This window comes from Falco rusticolus, chromosome 4 (genome assembly GCF_015220075.1).
Source record: "Falco rusticolus isolate bFalRus1 chromosome 4, bFalRus1.pri, whole genome shotgun sequence".
Lineage (NCBI taxonomy): Eukaryota > Metazoa > Chordata > Aves > Falconiformes > Falconidae > Falco > Falco rusticolus.
Genome location: NC_051190.1, coordinates 5,870,775 through 5,889,593, shown reverse-complemented (window position 1 = coordinate 5,889,593; position 18,819 = coordinate 5,870,775). Strand labels below are relative to the sequence as shown.

The 18,819-nt window shown below is 41.7% G+C and overlaps 1 protein-coding gene across 6 annotated transcripts in view; it reads left to right on the top strand.

Annotated features, from left to right (window-relative positions):
* BICD2 (BICD cargo adaptor 2) overlaps window positions 1-18,819 on the top strand; it is a 98,506-nt gene that overhangs the window by 57,047 nt on the left and 22,640 nt on the right. For all 6 annotated transcript variants that reach the window (XM_037385091.1, XM_037385093.1, XM_037385090.1 and 3 more), the window contains exons 3-4: window positions 15,112-15,264; window positions 18,010-18,462. In XM_037385091.1, the coding sequence (XP_037240988.1) occupies window positions 15,112-15,264; window positions 18,010-18,462 (606 nt within the window). The remainder of the gene's footprint in view (window positions 1-15,111; window positions 15,265-18,009; window positions 18,463-18,819) is intronic.

Sequence of the window (18,819 nt, the reverse complement as noted above, 5' to 3'; positions counted from 1 at the left end):
TTGCACATCACTTAATGCTGTTCCCATGTGTCGTACAGGAAAGGCTGCAGGAGGTGGGTGCATTTGCACATTGTCTTTTTCACCCTGAGGGCTCGTAGACATTGTGTTTTATCAGCACTGAATTTGGGAGTAAGGCAGCAGTGAGACAGGCCTTTCAGTGTAACGCTCTGGGGATAAAGATGGCTCTTCCCCATTTCTCCTTGTTCAAGGACCCTGTGGCAACCCTGAAGTTCTAATGGAAAAGCCTCTGAACACTAGGGCTCTTGCAGAGCTGATTACCTGTGGATTTTTACGTCCCTTCTGGGCCCAGGTATAATGCTCGAATACCCCACAGCAATGTATAGAAGATAGTATTCTTTGATCCACTGCTGGTTTTTTGAACTGTGCATACAGAGGCATGTTTAGATAATACTAAAATACACTGAGAGATTTAAGTGTGACGTGAACAGCATGGCTGGAAATAAGCTGCTAAACAAGCTCCAAACATAGAAGTGGCTGTTTGTGCATTGATAAAGCTCCATTTTTAAAAGCAAAGCAGTGACAAGCCTGTTTCTTGAAGGCACACTGAGCCCATCATATTTAATGTGCAGGACTGGATTTCTTGTGCTCTCATGTGTTCAAAGAATTAGAAAGGTCAGAATGTGAACAGTTTTGTTTTATTCTAAAAAAGTCTATCTTTTGTCCAGCGCAGGAAGTTCAAAGGTGGTGATAACAGTGTAACAGTGTGCTGCTGCATGCTGACTCAGCACATTGCAGATGGCAGCTGTTTTCTGCCCACCTTTTTATTTTCATTGAAGTTGATTTTTATAATTCTTTTACTGACGTGGTTTTTGGTTGGGTTTTGTTTTGTTTTTTTTTTTTTAATTATGAGAGCTGAGTAGTTTTACAAAAAGAAAGTACTGTGTGTTGTTTGTATCCGTTTGAAACATAATAAAAATCCGTTCCAAAACAGATGAATTGTCATGGAAATTTAGTTAATATGCTTTGCACGTATTCAAGGAGGCATCTGCTCGTGATTTCTCTAATATTGTTGTGCACTGATATATTCAGAGGAAAGATGTTAACAATAGTGTTTCTCTTGCTGTAATGGCTGCTGCTTATAAACTAAATGTCCAAAAATGGATCAATACTGAAAATAGGGGCATTGAAAGTCACCCTTTAAACACTGTGTAATTTCAGATTTTAAAGAAATATTAAAATAAATCGTTGTTCTTTTGACATTATGAAACTCTTAATATGATTCTCAAAGTTTCAATTGATAGGTAAGAATCCATGATACTCTATTGTTTGGGAATTTACCCAGTTGCAAACTTGTGAGGGATCTTCTCATTGTTCTAATTGAGTAGCTGGGTGCCTGTCGGTGCTGCGGTAACAGCAGGATGAGGCTTTCTCTTCAGTCACTGTTCCCTGTGACCTTCATTACGACCTTTAGTCTGCCCAGGCTTTCTGACTAGCACCTCAAGCAGTGGAGGGAGAAAGTCTCTTGAATGCAGCTGTAATCTTTTAACAGATGTAAAATCCATGTGCATAATTGAAGGAGTAGCAGGAAGCGCTCTAATCAGTAAAACAATGGCTTGAAGTTATTTTGCAAACTGTTAATTAAAGATGTTTGATTTTTATTTTTTTTTTCCCCCTTCCTTCCGCCCTGCCAAGTGAAAACTTCCACTTTGCTGGTACTGTAATTTTAGGATGCAGAAGCAGGGAGATTGCTTTGTTTCGCCTGTGCTTGGCACTGCTGCCGTTAAAGTAGATGACCCTTAGCAGTCTATCCAAGCAAGATTTGTTTGGGTCAGACTGGCATTTTTTTGAAAATAGGAAAGAGCGTGTACTACAGTTATGCCTCAAAGCAGTGCTGCAATATGCTTGGGAAAAAAATTCCTTTGTTTCACACTACTCGTCCTGTGCTGATAGGCTGACTCAGAACTGCACCCTGAGATTTATTTTCAAGTCTCATACCACAGGTTTCAAGGACATGGCTTGTGACAAAACATTGCTTGGGCAGAAGCAGAAAGAGCCAGCTAGGGGATGTGCCTGTAGTATCAGAAATAATATTGCTGTGCTGTTGCTGCCCTTGAGATGGTATCAAAATCTATTCTTTGTACATACACACACGCGTTTTGGTTTTCAAGTTTAGTTTTGATGTACCTTACTAATATTCCTCTTTATCCTAGGGTAACGATGAAGGAGAGGGGGTCCAGATTTTTTAATTGGCATTGCTTACTGTTCTCTCCCTTTATTTCATTAGTGAGTGTAGCTAACTCATTAACCTCTGCTACACTTTATCATTTGATTGCCCACAGGGAGGTGTCTGCTGCTCTAAAAGTTGAGCAGATGAGAGAAACCCAGGGGAGCTGGCATTTCCCTGAGCCAAAGCTGCTTGTCCTTTGTGTGCCGGACTGGTGCTGGTCTGAGCTGTTCCTGACATAGCTAGGACTGGAGGGGAAATACGGAATGGAATAACCAGGTACTGAGTAATCACATGCAGTCAAATCCAAGCTGCTTCTGCATGGGGTAGCTTACGTCTGGAAGCTGGAGAGGTATCCTTGGTTTTTCTTATCTGGGTTATCGTGACCTTCTGTGGCTGCAAAGACTGAAAAGACATCCGATTTCAACCTGAGAAATAACTGGTTTGGATCTAATGTTTGAGAATATCTAAGGAATTTCATGGTGTTAACGGCCAATGTGAAAACAGTCAGCAGCTCTAGAAGTGACACCTGTTGGGGCAGCTTATGGCTAACTAGTAATATAGATGGTTGTGTCGGCACTGGCACCGACAACTGGTTCCAGGAATTTGGTGACACCACTTCCACTGTCGTGGTATTTTGTCCTAAAATGCAGACTCTAGAATGGAGACTTGCCCTTCCTGTGTCTTAATGATGTCATGGTGGTTATTCTGACAGAGCTGTTTGATCTTCACAATGTGTCAGCCATTCAGATTCAGAGGAAGTTGGACAAAAGCTCTTGTGGGAGGAAGAACTAGCGCGAGGTCAATGAACGTAGCTTTGCTCATGACAAAGGGACTCTTCTGTTTTGCTGCTGCCAGTTTTGCCTACATGTAGATTTTTATACAGTATGATTTTAGTGTGATTTATCAAAACAGTTCTTAGAGGAAAATAACCCTTTTTTTATAGAAAGAGGGCAGTGTGTTACTCTTACGTGGCTGAAAATTGATCACCACCCTCACCCCCGCTTTCTGGAAATATGGGTCAGTGGCCTTATAACAGGCACAGAGGCATTTTGCAAGTAGACAAAACAGTATCTTGCTAATTACTGGCACACAACTTCAGTGTACCATAGTCTGTGTGCAGAACTTGCCTGCTCCCTCCAAAGCATGTCCTGCAAGGAAGAGGCTGCCGTGGCATAAATACATTAAGAATTGACCCTATGGTGGTTTTGGCTTTTCGAAGCCTCTTGTAGCTGTAAGATAACAGTCTCTTGGCAAAGGAAATATATGGAAACAGCATTTAGTCATTGTTTGATGAAGATCCATTTGCTGTGTCCCCACATCTGTTTATTTCTGTAGAATACAAACTAGATGTAACACACTATCTGAAGTACAACTGTGAAAGGGGAAGGAGATTTCATCATTTAGTCATAGTATATATGAAGTAATTGTATTAAGTCATCACAAAGTTATTAAAATCTGCCCTGCTAAGTGGTAAATGCTGAAAGAAAATCCCAGCTGCTTGGGTCCTGCTCCTGTTGTAACCTACAATGTCTGCTGGAAAACAGAAGTGTGGGCTGTGACGCTGGGGTTATGCCTGTACTGATCTCCTTCTACTCTGTCCTTGCTTTCTGTCCCTTTTCACTTGATCCTTTTCTCTCACCAGAGGTTCTGTCTTTAGTTTAATGCAAGTTGTGCACAGAAAGTTCATTGAAAAAATTTGCACTAGGGACACTTGCAATTTGTGCAGTCTGTGTGCAGGTCGGTGCTGCATGTGAAGTGTTACTAGAAGGTGTTGCTGCTAGATTAGAAAACAATAACTTTGAATTGGGAATGCTGAGCCTTCCCAGCCTGGCAGCATGGACCATGCTAGCACCTGAGTAACTGTTCCTGCAGACAAACACATGAAGACCCTGGCGGAAGTTGGCTGTTCATGGGAGTGAAGACTGGTAGGACTATGCCATTAGTAGATCCTGCTCAGGAAGAAGAGTTAAGGTCATGTGTTTTATCCTGAATCACAGTATAGAACTTAACTACATCCTTCATTGGCATGGTTTCCTGCAGCTGACGAGTGCTTGAATGTTTCTGACTGCCCAGGCAGCAGAGGGAAGGCTGGCGCTTCCAAACGCAAGGGTGGACCTGGTGGGTGTTCCTGCGAGTTGGACCAGGGATGGGCGTCACTTCATGACTTGTACCATGTGGCCATGTACCTCTTGTCCTTCGAAGCTATCAAACATCATCTCTGCCTCTACTGTACTCCAGCAGAGAACTTCAGTTTAATATTACTGTGTTTTCCTTTATTCCACGGCATTTTCTGTAAAGTAGTACCACTACTATAATCTAAATGAAAGCAAAACCTTTCATACGCCTCTGCTACTTATGAAGTGGTATCATAGGTATCATTAATTTAGATAGATAACTCTTTTGGGATTTAGTTCATTAAAATTGTAAGTAGCAATGGAGCTCTAAGCCAGTGGTTTTGAGGTGATTGTATCTTGGTAGGACTGGGTAGTTGTAAACTAAGCACTTTCCAGACATCCAGGAGGTGTGGCATCTTGTGAAAATGGGCCACTAATACTGGGAGTATAAATTTAGCCAAATCTTTCATCTCATATTTTGCATATAAATTAGTTATAGCCAAATTAAGTCAGTAGCAGACCTCTAATCTTTGATAGCTGTACTAACTTTTACTTTTTATCAATATTATTTTAATGGTAAACTCTTTGTCAGTCTGACAGATTTGTGGTGGCTTGTGCTGAAGTACCATAAACTTGCTGCGGGCCTGCTGCCACAGTATGCTAGTGTTAAATCTGCCCGAGAAAGTCACCACTGGAAGTCTTTAATGGAAACTTTAAAATAGACCTTTAATATTAGAGTAAGAAGTATGAGTAAGAAAACGAATGAGCCTCCAACAGACCTTGTAACAGAGGAGGTCAGGCTTTAATTAACAAGGGTTACCTCTGCTTACGATTACTGAAAATCAGTGGTTTGTGGACATTTCTGATAAGGCAGACTTTAAATGGATTTGCAAAGGGACATAACAGCCGAGTGAAACTGCAGTTTTGGTCTGCAGGCACAAAGCACAGAGCACAGCACAGAGTAGTTCTCTAGTATCATTGAAGTGGGAGGTTTTTGGTCAATAATTATCTCAGATTAACAGAAGGATGTTAAAATAAAAACCCAAAAGTAACAACAACAACAAAAAGTCACCAGGGAGAAAAGTATTTAGAAATTATCAGTGGGCTAGAAAAAGTAGTTTATGGAAATACTAAAACATTGGACTTGTTTTAGCTTGGTTAGGGACAAGCAAGACTATTGGGGACATCTAGTGCCACGATGACCAGGAGAGGTCCGATGGCATTAGAAGGGATTCCCTGCGCTTCCCCTTCAGGGTCGCCAGCTCGGTCACTGCTGCCGTCCTGGGGCTGTGCCGTAGCTGGGAGCATCAGCAGCAATTGCTCCACAAGACTTTCACAGCTTGGCAGGGGCTGGGGCGTGTGGGTGCAGCAGGCTCGCCCACAGCTCAGTGGCCCCTCTGGCACCTGCATGGGGCCAGATCTGGGTCAACTCAGTGGAAGAATCAGAACATGCAGGTCCAGCAGCCAGTGGCTGGCACCTCACCAAAAGCAGTCCCTGTTCTGACGAGGGCTGTTCGGGATATATTGCAAGCTGTATTCCAGCAGCATGGTTGCTCTTGAGAGGAGGAGTGTCTTCCCGAAACCAGAGATGTGGCCAATTTCTAGATAGGGGAATGGTCTGGTTTGAGTTCGCTACCAGATGATCGCAGTGAATTGCATGTGTTAGACTCTCCTAAGACACCTGGTGCATTAGAGGAATCGAGATTATATATGCTTCAGCTGGGAAATGAAACCCTGAGAGCTTTCAAGGATCTGAAATCACTTTAAGCAAATTAACTGTTTCAAAGTTTACTTTGTGATCTCTTGTTCTGTAACTCCTTAGAGCCACCTCAGCTTCTCCAGGCAGAGCAGTAATCTCACTTGTAGGTTTTTTAGCTGTGTTCTGTTAAGGAGCGCAGATGTAGGGTATGACTGGTTGTGGTTATTAGCACTTCATAAGCAGTCTCAATCTGAAATATAAAAACCCTTATGTTTGATGCTGCAATATTTTATTTTTTTTTAATTACATGTGACTTAAGAGCTACTAATTGAAATACATCTCTGGCACTACTTTATTCCCCTAAGCGTGGGCTGTAGACAAAACTGCAGAGCAGGCAGCAAAGGTTCTTTATGCTTCTTGTGTAAGTTAGCTGGTTTATTGTTCATTTTATTTTCCTGGAAGTGTGCTTCATCTTTCCAGACCCTTATTAGTTTGCATCTCTAGGGAGAATCACTGCAGTTGGAGCTTGCGTTCAGATATTCCTGAGGTATATCCCAAGTTCAGCTATCCCCTGGGGAGTGACATCCCTGCGCCCTCCCAAAGCTGGAATGATGGGCAAGCCATTGAATGCAGAGGGCTGTTGTCTCAGTTACTGAACTCTTTTCTTCCTTCTCCTTTCACCTTGAGGGAGATTTGTTGAAACAACCTCAAGCTTGTTTCGTTAGCGTCTGAAAATACAAACACAGCACACAGTAAAACCCTTCAAAACCTGCTAGCTGAGGCTGCAGGCGTTTTTGCTGGGTGCAGCGGTGAGCAAGGCTGCTGTTGAGCATCACCAATCTCTGCAAGTGGTTGCTTGGGGACACTTTGGGTGGCACTGACCCTTAGAGCTGGTCTTGGTTCCGCCAGCCCTTCTGGAAGTAAAAGATGACAGCTGACAGCTACTTAAGTCTATTGGCATGCCTTAGAAGGGTTAAATGTTTTCTTTGTGACGGTGAAGGACATGGAAAACTGCCAAGCATTTAGATTTGAGGTTTGAAAAGCAGCTGGAGTTTAATTGCTCTTAGCAAGCAATTCGGTGCAGGAAGGGGGAGACCTCAGTAATAACGTTACAAAGTGCCGGTCATAACACTGTTGTTAAGTTTGGGTCAGCGTTTTCCATCCAGACTCCCTTGCTCGGCTGAAGTTGAGGTGCAGAGCCCAGGCCCACCCCCTGCCCCAGCGCCGCAGGAGGACAAGCCCAGGTGTCCGAAGAAGAAGGGCAGCTGGGAACACACAGGGTGAACAGCGTCCCCTCTTGTGCTCCTGGTGCACAAAAATGGCTCTGTTCTACAGGTGATGAGATCAGCGTTTGGAAATGAGACCGCTAACAGTAACTGGCTTAGTCCAGTTTTAAAACGGGTTATTTTGGATGGCTTTAGAAAGTCATCCTCTGATCTTGGAGGCTTATCAGTGCCCCCAGCTTGTGATCTCAAGGCTCATTCCAGTCCTTCCAGCTTCTTCTACACCATTGATCTGTTTGTTCCTGTGAAGACATCGCACCACTGCTGCTGCCTGTGGGGGCTTGCACCAGTGCCAGACACCTTGTGTTCAGTGCCCAGCAGAGTACTGGAGAAAGACCACCCCTATGGCTGGACAGCTAAAGCCTGTGGGTTGAGGGGAGGTGTATTTATCCGTATCTGGGTTGTACACTTGCAGCTGGAGAGCGTGGCTAGAGAGGGCTGGATCCTTCTGCAAGGAACTTAAACAAGTGTAAGTTGTGAATTGCCATATGTGCTCAGGTGTTAACCCTCCCCACAACTAAGAAGGGGTTTGGAGGATGTGCTCTGGATTTGACACTCAAATGTTTGAACAGGTAGCTAGCAAGCAACACGTGATAGGACATAGATATTGTAGCAAGACTCAATGCTGGTTAAGCAGTTTTAAGAGATTTAAATGGCTCCAGAATATGCTGTGGAAACTGAGTCTCAGCTCAGGTTTCTCTAATATAGTGCAAAAAGAAATTCATGACAGTGTATTTCTTTGTTCTCCAGTGTTGCAATAAACCCATCCTTAATGTCATAGCTTCACAAAGCTTTTATGTAATGGTTTACCAAAAAAAAAAAAAAAAAAAAAAATCACTAATTTTTGAGCTGAGTACATTAATAGGGTGGTGTCCCGGCATTAATCACAGGTAAAGAAAATCCTGAGACATGTATACGTAGTAAGATGCTTTGTCAAGGGGTAGGTGTTTGGATAATGAAAGGACAGGTAAAAAAACCCCACCAAACAAAAAAACAAAACAACTAGAACCCACACAACTCTGCACATTTGTTACCAGAGTTTCAGTGTAGTTGTGTCTCTTCCATTAATGCTTCAGAGCTATTGGGAGCGTTATGTATAAGTTATGATAAATAGCTAGTATGCTGTTTTCTGCACTTTATGCAGGAGAACAAATGTGAGTTGCACATATTCCACCTCTTCTTCCCTGCCACCTTGATTTTTGTGCCTTGCAGGATATTTGTCATGGAGTTCAACCCATCTGTGCTTGGGAACATGGGGCATGTCTCACATGAATCGGAGCTCTTCAGATTATGCCTCCTAGTCCAAAAAATAAAAAGTAAGACTGCAACTTCTGCTAGGAAAGAAAAATCAGGTCAGATTCACTCAGTGGCTCCAAGTGCATAAAAAGCTGTACACCTGGCCCAGGTATAGGGAAAACCTTGAAAGGGGTGAGGTGAGGAGCTCTTACCAGGCTGCTCAGTGTGTTAGGGGGGCAGAGCTGCCTGCACTGGCGTCTGAGCGCAGTTTGGATTTTCATGAGAGCATAGAGTGCTGTGCTGGTGGGCTTGGAGCTTCTTACTTGCTTTTGCCACTGCTGGTTTGCTGTTTGGGTGTTTTCTCACCCCTTTCCCCTACCACACCTTCCCCCCGGCCCCCAGCCCCCAGCCCTGCAAGTTCCCAGAATGAAATGATATTTCAGAGGCACACTTGGAAAGGGAGACTCTGACTGGGATGTGTGTAACCTGTCTCTTGGGGTTGGGTGGTTTTGGTTGGTTGGTGGTTTTTTTTTGGTTCAGTAATTTTTTTTTTCTATATGAAATGTGGTTAAAGCTTAACTTTGCTTTTGAAAACAGACAAACAAAAGCACTATTTCTTCTGCTTTTAAGTGACCACGGTGCTCCGCCTTCCCTTTGCTTCCCTATTTATATCTACCTCTGTCTGCAGTCACACCAAGGCTTACAAAGTTGAGCAGCTTTTCAGCAGATAGATTATGTCATAGAATGATAGAATCATCAGATGGTTTGGGTTGGAAGGGACCCTAAAGCCCACCCAGTTCCCCCCCTCCCTGCCATAGACAGGGCCACCTCCCCCCAGCCCAGGCTGCTCCCAGCCCCGTCCAGCCTGGCCTTGGGCACTGCCAAGGATGGGGCACCCACAGCTGCCCTGGGCAGCCTGGGCCAGCGCCTCGCCGCCCTCACAGTAAGGAATTTCTTCCCAATACCTAATCTAAATCTACCTTTTTCCAGTTAACGCCATTCCCCCTTGTAATGCTGCCTGCCCTTGTAAAAAGTCCCTCCCCAGCTTCTTGTCACCCCCTTTAGGCACTGCCAGCTGCTGTAATGTCTCCCCGGATTCTTCTCTTCTCCAGGCTGAACAACCCCAACTCTCTCAACCTATTTTCGTAGGAGAGGTGCTCCAACCCTCTGATAATTTTTGTGGCCGCCTCTGAACTTGCTCCAACAGGTGCATGTTGTTCGTATGTTGGGGGCCCCAGAGCTGAATTGCAGCAAAAGAGTGGAGAAGAGTCCAAACTACAGCTTAGCATAGTATCTACTTTATTTTTCTCCAGTCAGCTTTTGTGAACAAGACACAAAACCCACTTGCTATAAATTCTGGAAAATACAGTCCGACTGATGCAGACTATTACTTCCTCTGGTGGTTGTGTGGTATTTCTTTTGAATGTATTTGTGTTGGAAAACAATGCCGGCATGCAGATTTTTATGTCATTTAAAAGAACTGTTTCTTAGTAGTTTCCCACGCAGTGTTTGGAAAAGAGGACACAGGTGCTGGATACAATGGGAAAACCAAAGATTTGTATCCAAAGGACTGTCCATTGCTGATGTGTAGGGCTGGAGAGGCACGTCTGTGGCTCATAAACTGAAGGGAAGTATAAAAGCTATGATATTTTTTATAATTTTTTAAAATACATTTTTTATACATTCTGATACATTTGAGTAACTTGGTGACTGTCCTGTGTCAGTGAGAATAGTTGAATGCTGAATAAATGTCATAAACACAGATTTGGAGTGGTAGTTGTTAGGTGTTTTTGTATAGAGAGGAAACAGCTATAAGTATGTATATACTGTAGGTATAGCAATAGCTATAGGTGCCTGACTGCCAGCCTCCATCAGACTTGTTTTCATTTCCCAGCACTCAGTGTGCAAGATACGTGTGCCTTTGTGATACAGAATTAATTTTATGCAGGGGTTGTATGGGAAATGAAATTATTTATTTTCCCAACTTGAGGTTGCCTGGGTCATATACCTACAGGTGTTTTATTTATAAGTCTTTCCTCATACAAGAAGCATCTTATGCTGTACCAGTATGTGTCCACACATGATAATATAGGTGCAGGTGTGACTGAGGGAAGTTTCTGCTGTGAAACGAAGAAGCAGCGCCAGGCTACAGTGGTATTTCTCCTTTGCATAAATAAATAAATGATTTTATACTATTTTATAGTTCTTATATTGTAAGGCCAAAGTGAGCAAAGTTTTAAACCCAAGAAGCTCTTGTATCTTCTCCTGCATCTGAGAAAGATGAGAGGCAGGCAGCCATCATCTGGAGGTGCTGCTGGCCATGTGTGGCTGCTGCTCGGCCTCTCCACCCTGATGGCATTTGCCCATCGCCAGGGACTGCAAATGGCATTGTCACACAGGTGATCTTTATTGCAATAGTGAAAGATCAGGTTTCCAAACCTTTTGCTGATTTATAGTAAACAGTTGGATCTAATGGAACTTTCAATAATTTTTTTCCTCTCAAATATTAGTGTTTTGTTTAATACCTGTAATACAAAGAAAATATTTAAGAGCCTGCAACTTGAGAACTAGGGGGTGGTTATTTTTGGTTTCTTAGTTTAGCTCTGTTCTAGGAATATTTTATATCCCAGCCCTTAATTACACAGTGATGTGATACTTTGCCACAGGACCCCAGTTCTCACATGTGCAAAGGAAATACAATTGAAATCTGATGGGCAGCTGTCAATTTTGCACACAGCTTGCAACTGCTGATCTTTGAGGCATAAATAATGTAACTTCTTAGTTGTGTTAATTTCTAGTGATTGACCTGAGGTTTTCTTTTTGTTCATAGAAAAGCTTTATGGTCCATATTTTGAGTTTGTAATTTCACCTTTGGTACCTGGGGTAGATAATGTAGCTTTGAGGTTGGTGGTTCTGGACTGGCAGCTGTGAGTATGAAGGCAGCATTCAGGAAAACATTGGTTGAAGTGCCTCCTTCAAAAAAGTGTCAAGGAGTTTTGCTAAGTTTTGTGTCTGAGGACTAGTCTTCCCAATTTTCATGCTGATATTTAATAAAATGTCAACGAGATGATGTGTTGACTGATTATTTTGGTGGACTTGGTACTGTTACATTAACGGTTGGACTCTATGATCTTAGAGGTCTTTTCCAACCTAAATGATTCTATGATTTTCTTCTCCCTACAGCAGCAGAATATATATGAGTTTCTGTCCTTTCTGACTGTACTGCATTTCTTCCAAAGACTTTTTTTGTGAATCCTTCCTGTGGAAAACACAAGAAGGGGAATGATCATATCTATAAAGATTTGTTGCATGAAGCATGAAAACTAATCCTAGAATTAGTAATAAATTTGGGCAGACTGACTCTGGATGATGATAATGACATGTAAAATGAGGTGTGAGTATGTTTACTACAGTGGGGAACTTGAACTGAATTGTGACCTCAAGAGCTGGTGGAATTCAAGGAAACAGGAGCCATGCTAGTGACAAAGCTTTGCTTCCAAGATCAGCCTCTGCCTGGTGATCTGGAGGCTGAACTCTGGTCAGCCCAAAACAAAGGAGGCAATTGGCTTTCTGAGATTTACCCCCCACCCCCACCCCCCCTCAATTATTTTAATTCTTAAGGTCAGATTATATGTAACGTTATATGCTGGGGTGTACTAGAAAAGTATGTTCTAAGCAGCAGGCTTTTGGCAGTGTGAAGGACAGTAGTTGTGGTTTTGACATGCAGGCAAGGGTGGGCTTAAATTGGTCCTGAGGAGGTTCCTGCTATTTCTAGCATTGGTGCTGTTCGGAGAACTTGCAGAACTCTGCTGAGGCAAAGCTGAGAGGATGAAAAAGCTGAGGACAGGCTCTAGCAGCAGGAGCAGAGCGGTCTGTGGCCTTTAGATCAGACAAAATCACTTCCAGATCACAGTCTTTGCCTGGGCAGGATGAATTGGGAGGCTTCTGTGTAGCAGGATTATTCTCTAGGTTGAGAAGCTGAGGGTTTTTTTGGGTGGATGAACACTCAAGGGGATTTTATGGCCATCAACCCTCCACACAGTGGTAATGATGTTTTAAAGGGCTATATGATTCACTTTGGGTGGAGGTGTGACTTTGTATAGTTGAGTGTGGTGTTCCAGCTCCCCATCTGCCCTGTGCTCAGGGTTGCTCAAGGCAGAGAAGGGAGGAAGAAGCCATGAAGCCACTGAAGCAGAAAGACTCACCAAAAGGTTCAAACTCATCGGTAGGTCAGCTCACTTTTTCTGTAGACTTGAAGAATTGTAAAACATGTGCAATGTATGTGTGTCTTAAAAAAGCATGAATACCGCTTTCTGTATGGGTAATAAAAAAACCTGATCAAGGAAGGATGCAGTAGCTTCGCTTCCCTGCAGCAAAAGTCCCACCATTTGGTCAGCTACATGAGATAACGTCACCCAATTTAACCTTGCAGCTTGTAAGCATGAGGTTTTGATGAGAAAATGCTGAGAGCAAACTGAATGTACAGCTTGCTAAACAGCCAATAAATCTAGGTTATATCTTCCTTCCCTGGTCAGGAAACAAGGGAGCTATTTTTAAATCTTTCCTTCCTGTACGTACTGAAATAGAGTGATTATTCTTGTGCTAGACAGGGCACGACAATACTTTCCCATTAAATAATGAGCTCTTACTGTTGCTCTGAATTAACCTGGCAGGACTGGGCAGAAACCAGTCTGTCTTCAAAAAAGACTGACTCTAAAGATTTCTCCAGGCATTGACCTCTGCAAAGATTAGATCATCCAGGGAGGAAGAGAGGAGTAAAGCAACCTGAATGGTGGGGAAAGAAGCTCACCAGTAGCTTTGTGGGAGGTCTTCCATTGCATTTCACTTACTTGGGAATGGAGAAAATCACAGATAAAATCTCCTAATTTGTAGAAAACTGGGTTTCATGCAAAGAGCCTTTTGCAGCCCTAACTGTTGGGCAGTTTGGTTTATCTGGCTGGAGGCTCTTTCTGCCAAAGGCAAGAGGTCTTCAATGCAGTTGTTGAGAAGTTAACATAAGAATTCATGTCAGTCTGTAGTAGAGCCAACGCTGGCTTAGGCATGGAATATGGAATGTAGCAACATTTTAACAATGAAAATGAAATGTAGTGTCTAGTTTCAGTTTCTCGGTGTGCTGAGAAGTAGTGCTCTTCATTCCTAAAAATAAGCAGACTAGTTTATGTAGTCTTAATTGTTACCTGACATGTGAGGGAGCTATAATTTAAATTTATTGGTCTTAACAGTTGCAGGTGATTCTGTGTTTGTGTTCAGAACGTGCCAGATTCTCAAGTCTTGGCATATGCTCCTGCCACAAACATTTTCTTTATCTCTTAGCTTTCTGTAGGTGCCTGTTGATACCTGTGCTGTGTTAGTTCTGTATATTCCTGCTGCACACTTGCAAGAGGACTGAGGCTGTATTTTATTCATTGCTGACATTATCTTTCACCAGAAGTGGAGAGCACTAAGGGAATCTGAGTGTGTATACTAAAGGATGAAGCTTTATTGTCTAGGATGCTGAATAGTTGAAAACAGAAATAAGATACGATAACCTACCTAGCTGAATCGATAGGCTGCCTCTTTTATGAGCTTGTGTTTGTTTTGCCCCGATTTAGAGCTGTTTGGAAAACCATCCTGACACTTCACAGGTATGGCTGCTAAAATAGCTGATACTACTTTTATCGGTAACTATATTGCCTATTTGCCCATCTAACAAAGATATTTCTGCTAATATTATAATAATACTTAGAACATATTTTTTGTTTTGTTTTAATTAAGTATTTAAAGATGAGGCTTGAAGGAAAATAATAATGTTGGAAAAAATAAGAGCTAAGTCCAGTGAGCCATTCACATACCTGTATATGTGCTAGTTCAATTTATTTAAGTGTCTTTGTATAACCACCAAAGATCTAAAGATCATACTACACCGATATATTGATTTTTACTTCTTACCTATCCCAAAACAACAATGGTGATTTTAATTTTTTTTTAAAGCCTTTCTTTAAGCTTTTGCATAAGTCTTGAGGCTGAGGGGAATGAAAGGGAACCACAGTTGCTATTTCTTTCTACCTGGCATCTTGGATTTCATTTGAGCTTTAGCTCCATGTATAGCTCCGAAAGGATTCATTAGAACATATTTCCAAATTACAGCACTGGGCATAAAGAAAAGTTTGTTGAAAAGCAGCAGCAAATACATGTCCAAATAAGAACATCTGGGGTCATCTGAATCTGTCTTCCTCTTGAGAAAAGGCAGGTTAATAGATTCAGGCATTGACTTCTGATCTGGAAAACTTCTTGTCTGTTGCTTACAGCCCGCAGCCAGTGAGACAACATAGGTGTGAATGTTGCTTATCCTGCTTGCTCATTAACTTTCCTTTGAGTCGAGGGTGAGAATTTGTGAGAGAAGCAAGAAAACAAAATCTGATTATTGTGTAAATGGCTTGGGTTTTGGTAATTTCATTTTGAGGGGTAGGGGGAAGAGTGTCTGTTTGAATGAAATCTAGTTGATTAGTGCACATAAGAAAAGATAAATTTTTGAAGTTTAATTGTATCTGACCAAATCACCATCATTTTGGGATTGGTTTGTTTTTCCAGGTCAATCAGAATGTGGACATCCAAAGGGCCAGACTGCGAGATGATATTAAGGAATATAAATTCCGAGAAGCGCGTTTGCTGCAAGACTACACTGAGCTTGAAGAGGAAAACATCTGTCTCCAGAAACAAGTATCTGTCCTGAAGCAGAATCAGGTAAGTTTTTCAAAATAATGAGCGTTGCTTTGGTAACACCAGTTAATTCCTGCGTTATGGCATGGTTCTGTCTCATTTGGACATGCTTTTGAGGCTATAAGGTCTATCTTACCAGGTGTTTATTACCAGGAGTTGTTCCAAAATTAAGTTCTTTCTGACCCTGTTTATACACAGCCATAGGACTTTATTGCTTCTGCTTTGACCTCCAAGTGTTTCCATTGCCTTCTCTCTCTCTGGTGGAAGTGAAGTCTCTTAACAGCCTGCTTTGTTACTTGGTTTAGTCTTTTTGCTATGCTAGTTTTTCAGTGTCTCTTTGCAATACTCTCCCCTCCCTCCCTCCCTCCATCCATCCATCCATCCTCTTCTAAAGTATCTGTAACTAGGTATATTTCAGAACGTATGTGTTTATTGCTACTTAGTGCTTATATTATTATCTCTCCAGTTCTCTGCTCCTCTATTCTAGCTTCTTTCGTTAAACGTGGAGTATTGTTACAGTTGTTCTATACCGTTAGACCTGTGTGACTGCTAATCTGAGAAGTTATGTTTAATTGCACAATTGCAGCTTTTTCAGAATTTTAGAAAACTGTGTTTTTGGAACAACTTGAGAATTTCCCTGAGTTATCATTGGCGGAGGTAATTAGATTAGATGTGGTCTTTGGTTTACCTATTTACCTATCTTCATCTGTCTATTGGGGATTTGCTATTTTTATTCTTTGGGTTCCTGTCAGTCTCTTTGTATAAATAAAAGTCAAGATTTCAATTGAGAAAATAGTATAATATTCCTGAAATAAAAGCTCTTGAAAAAAACAGTAAAGGTAATACTGAATAATGGGCCATATACGATTTATTGAGAGAACGATGTGCTCATGTTTGTCTGAGGAGACCCTTATTGTTGACTTGAGGATGTACTAAGTCCTTGGATGGGTGACATAGGAATGTTGTACTAATTGTCTAGGTACGAGATATGTTAATGAGTTCCCGGAAGGTTAATGAATAGACACGAGTGACTTGTATAAAGAGGGAGCTGGAAGGTTCCCTTGGGGTGCATGATTTTGGGGGAGCGATCCCCCATGCACCCAGCGCTGCCGAATACAGATAACCTCCGCTCGCTCATGTATTGGTAAAGTGATTCTTTAAATCAATACCATCTGTTGTAGTGAGCACATAGAAAAAGCTTATTAGCGTTTGCTTCAGAACTCCGTCAGTGTTGAATGAAAGCTGCACTACAAAGCAAAGTATTTGGGATATGGAATGTATTTTGTTTATCTCCAGGTGAAACTCCATGTTAATGTTTATCACTGGCCTCACTAAGGTGCCCAAAATGGGGTTCCAGGTTGGAACTATTCTCACCTGAATAATATATTTGATCTAATTAGTCTCTTTTGGTTGCCCTGACATCATGCAGTAGGGATGAAAGGGCTCTGGATAGACTGGAAGAGATAGTGATCTGGTAAAATCCAGCCTCAATGTAGTTGGTTACTTTTGTTTTTCATGTTTTTTGGTCTCATTCATTGTATTCAGAGGGTTAGGTGAAAGTTCCCAGCTCCATGTTTGTATTCTAAAATAATGATATTCAAGAATGTTGTCATCCTGGGTTAAGCCAAATGTAATCCCAGATGCAATCTCTCGGTTGCTACTAATTATTGAGTACTGTGTTTGTGTTCTGCAACCTTGGAAAATAGACTGCAATCTTAAACATTTGAGTTCGGTTAACATACATAGAACCGAGAGCTAATTCTTTTCATGGCAATGGATTATTTCATTTTCTACCTTGTCCTAAGCCTACTTAATGAATTTAATTAAGCTTTCATTATCCTACTGACATAACTAGAAGAAACCATCAGGTTTTCCCAGTCTTAACTTGCAAAACAGAGTTAAAGTGATTGGTTCATGGTTTTTAAACTGGGTGTGGTTCAGCACTGCTATACTGGTGTATGATGGCATCTAAAATTCCTTTAGCAGTTGGCAAAAATAAATAGAGTCATATATCACGTGGCAAGTTTTCCTTTCTTTCAAGGTAAGGAAAAGATATTCTCTCAGGGGGGTGGGGGTTCCCCCTCAGTGGATTCAAAATTTTATACTAATCATTGGTGTTCCTAATTTCAGTGCAAGAGAGGTTTAAAAAAATACAGTTTTATAGGTAAAAACTTGCAGCATGCCGGCCTTCAAACTGTAGCAGACTGTGACTGTGAGCCTGGTGAGGTGTAGAGTCTGAATTGTAGCTCCTGAGATGTGCTGAAATGATAAAACCTTTTATTTTGAATTTATAAAAGCAGAATTTGATTGCTAGGTGCATCCCCACAGTTTTAAGCCCAGTGGCACACATTCTAACAGCAGTGCAGCAGAGCATCAGAAGCATAACTTTGCAAAGCTGGATTTTGGGAATGTTGAGCTTGAATTTGTGGGAAGGTTGGCCAGGGAATTTTTTAATCAGAGAATGCATAATGTGTTAGGAAAGCCCGTTTTGTGGTGCCGCTCTATCTTCCACCTGTCTTAATTAGGCTGGAGTAGATCAGCTCATTTGACAGTTTGCATAGAAATTTTGTCCCATAGTCTCTGAAGGTAAATTATGTAAGCAGTGTTCACAGTCATAGTGCCAAAGCTAGACTCTGGAACTGAAAAAAAAAATAGTTTAGTCTCACCATATTTTGTGAAATCATACATTCAAAAGTAAAATGACTTGGTGCCTTGCAGGCGGGCATTTTCATTAGGGATTTTTTTTCCTCTCCATTTGTGTATCTCCAGGTGGAGTTTGAAGGCCTGAAACATGAAATCAAAAGGCTCGAAGAGGAAACAGAATTTCTCAACAGCCAGCTAGAAGATGCCATACGGCTGAAGGAGATCTCCGAACGCCAGCTTGAGGAGGCCTTAGAGACGCTGAAGACAGAGAGAGAGCAGAAGAACAATCTTCGTAAGGAGCTCTCTCACTACATGAACATTAATGACTCCATGTACAACAGCCACCTGAACATCTCTTTGGATGGACTGAAGTTCAGTGATGAAGCCACAGAGCCCAATAATGATGAAATCATGAATGGATTTGAACAAAACTGCCTCAGCAAACTCAGCAATGGCAAGAATAATACATCAACGCCCAAGAAAAATGAAAGCTTCCCTCCAGCCCCCAGTCTGGTTTCAGATCTGCTGAGTGAATTAAACATTTCTGAAATCCAGAAGCTGAAACAACAGCTTGTACAGGTGAATGGGTTTCCTAAATCGTGTACTTCTAGATAGCTGCTAGAGTTTTTGGGTTGTAATCTCAGTCTTTTCAACATCTCATGTGACCACTATACAGTATAAACTATATTTGTAAAGGCTCTGATTGATTTAGAATTTGAGGATGTGAAATGTTTGTTAGTGGAAAACTACAGCTTGCTTTTTTTTTTTTTTTTTTTTTTTTTTTAAAAAAAAGCTAGTCATGTCCTATGTTTGTAGGAAAGTTGTAATGCATCGTCTGTGCAGGACATGCTCTGTCTACTTCATTATGTCACTAGCAAGAAATATAGTGTTTTATTCAAAACTGATAGTTACTCCAGTTATTTTCATCAAAAGGAG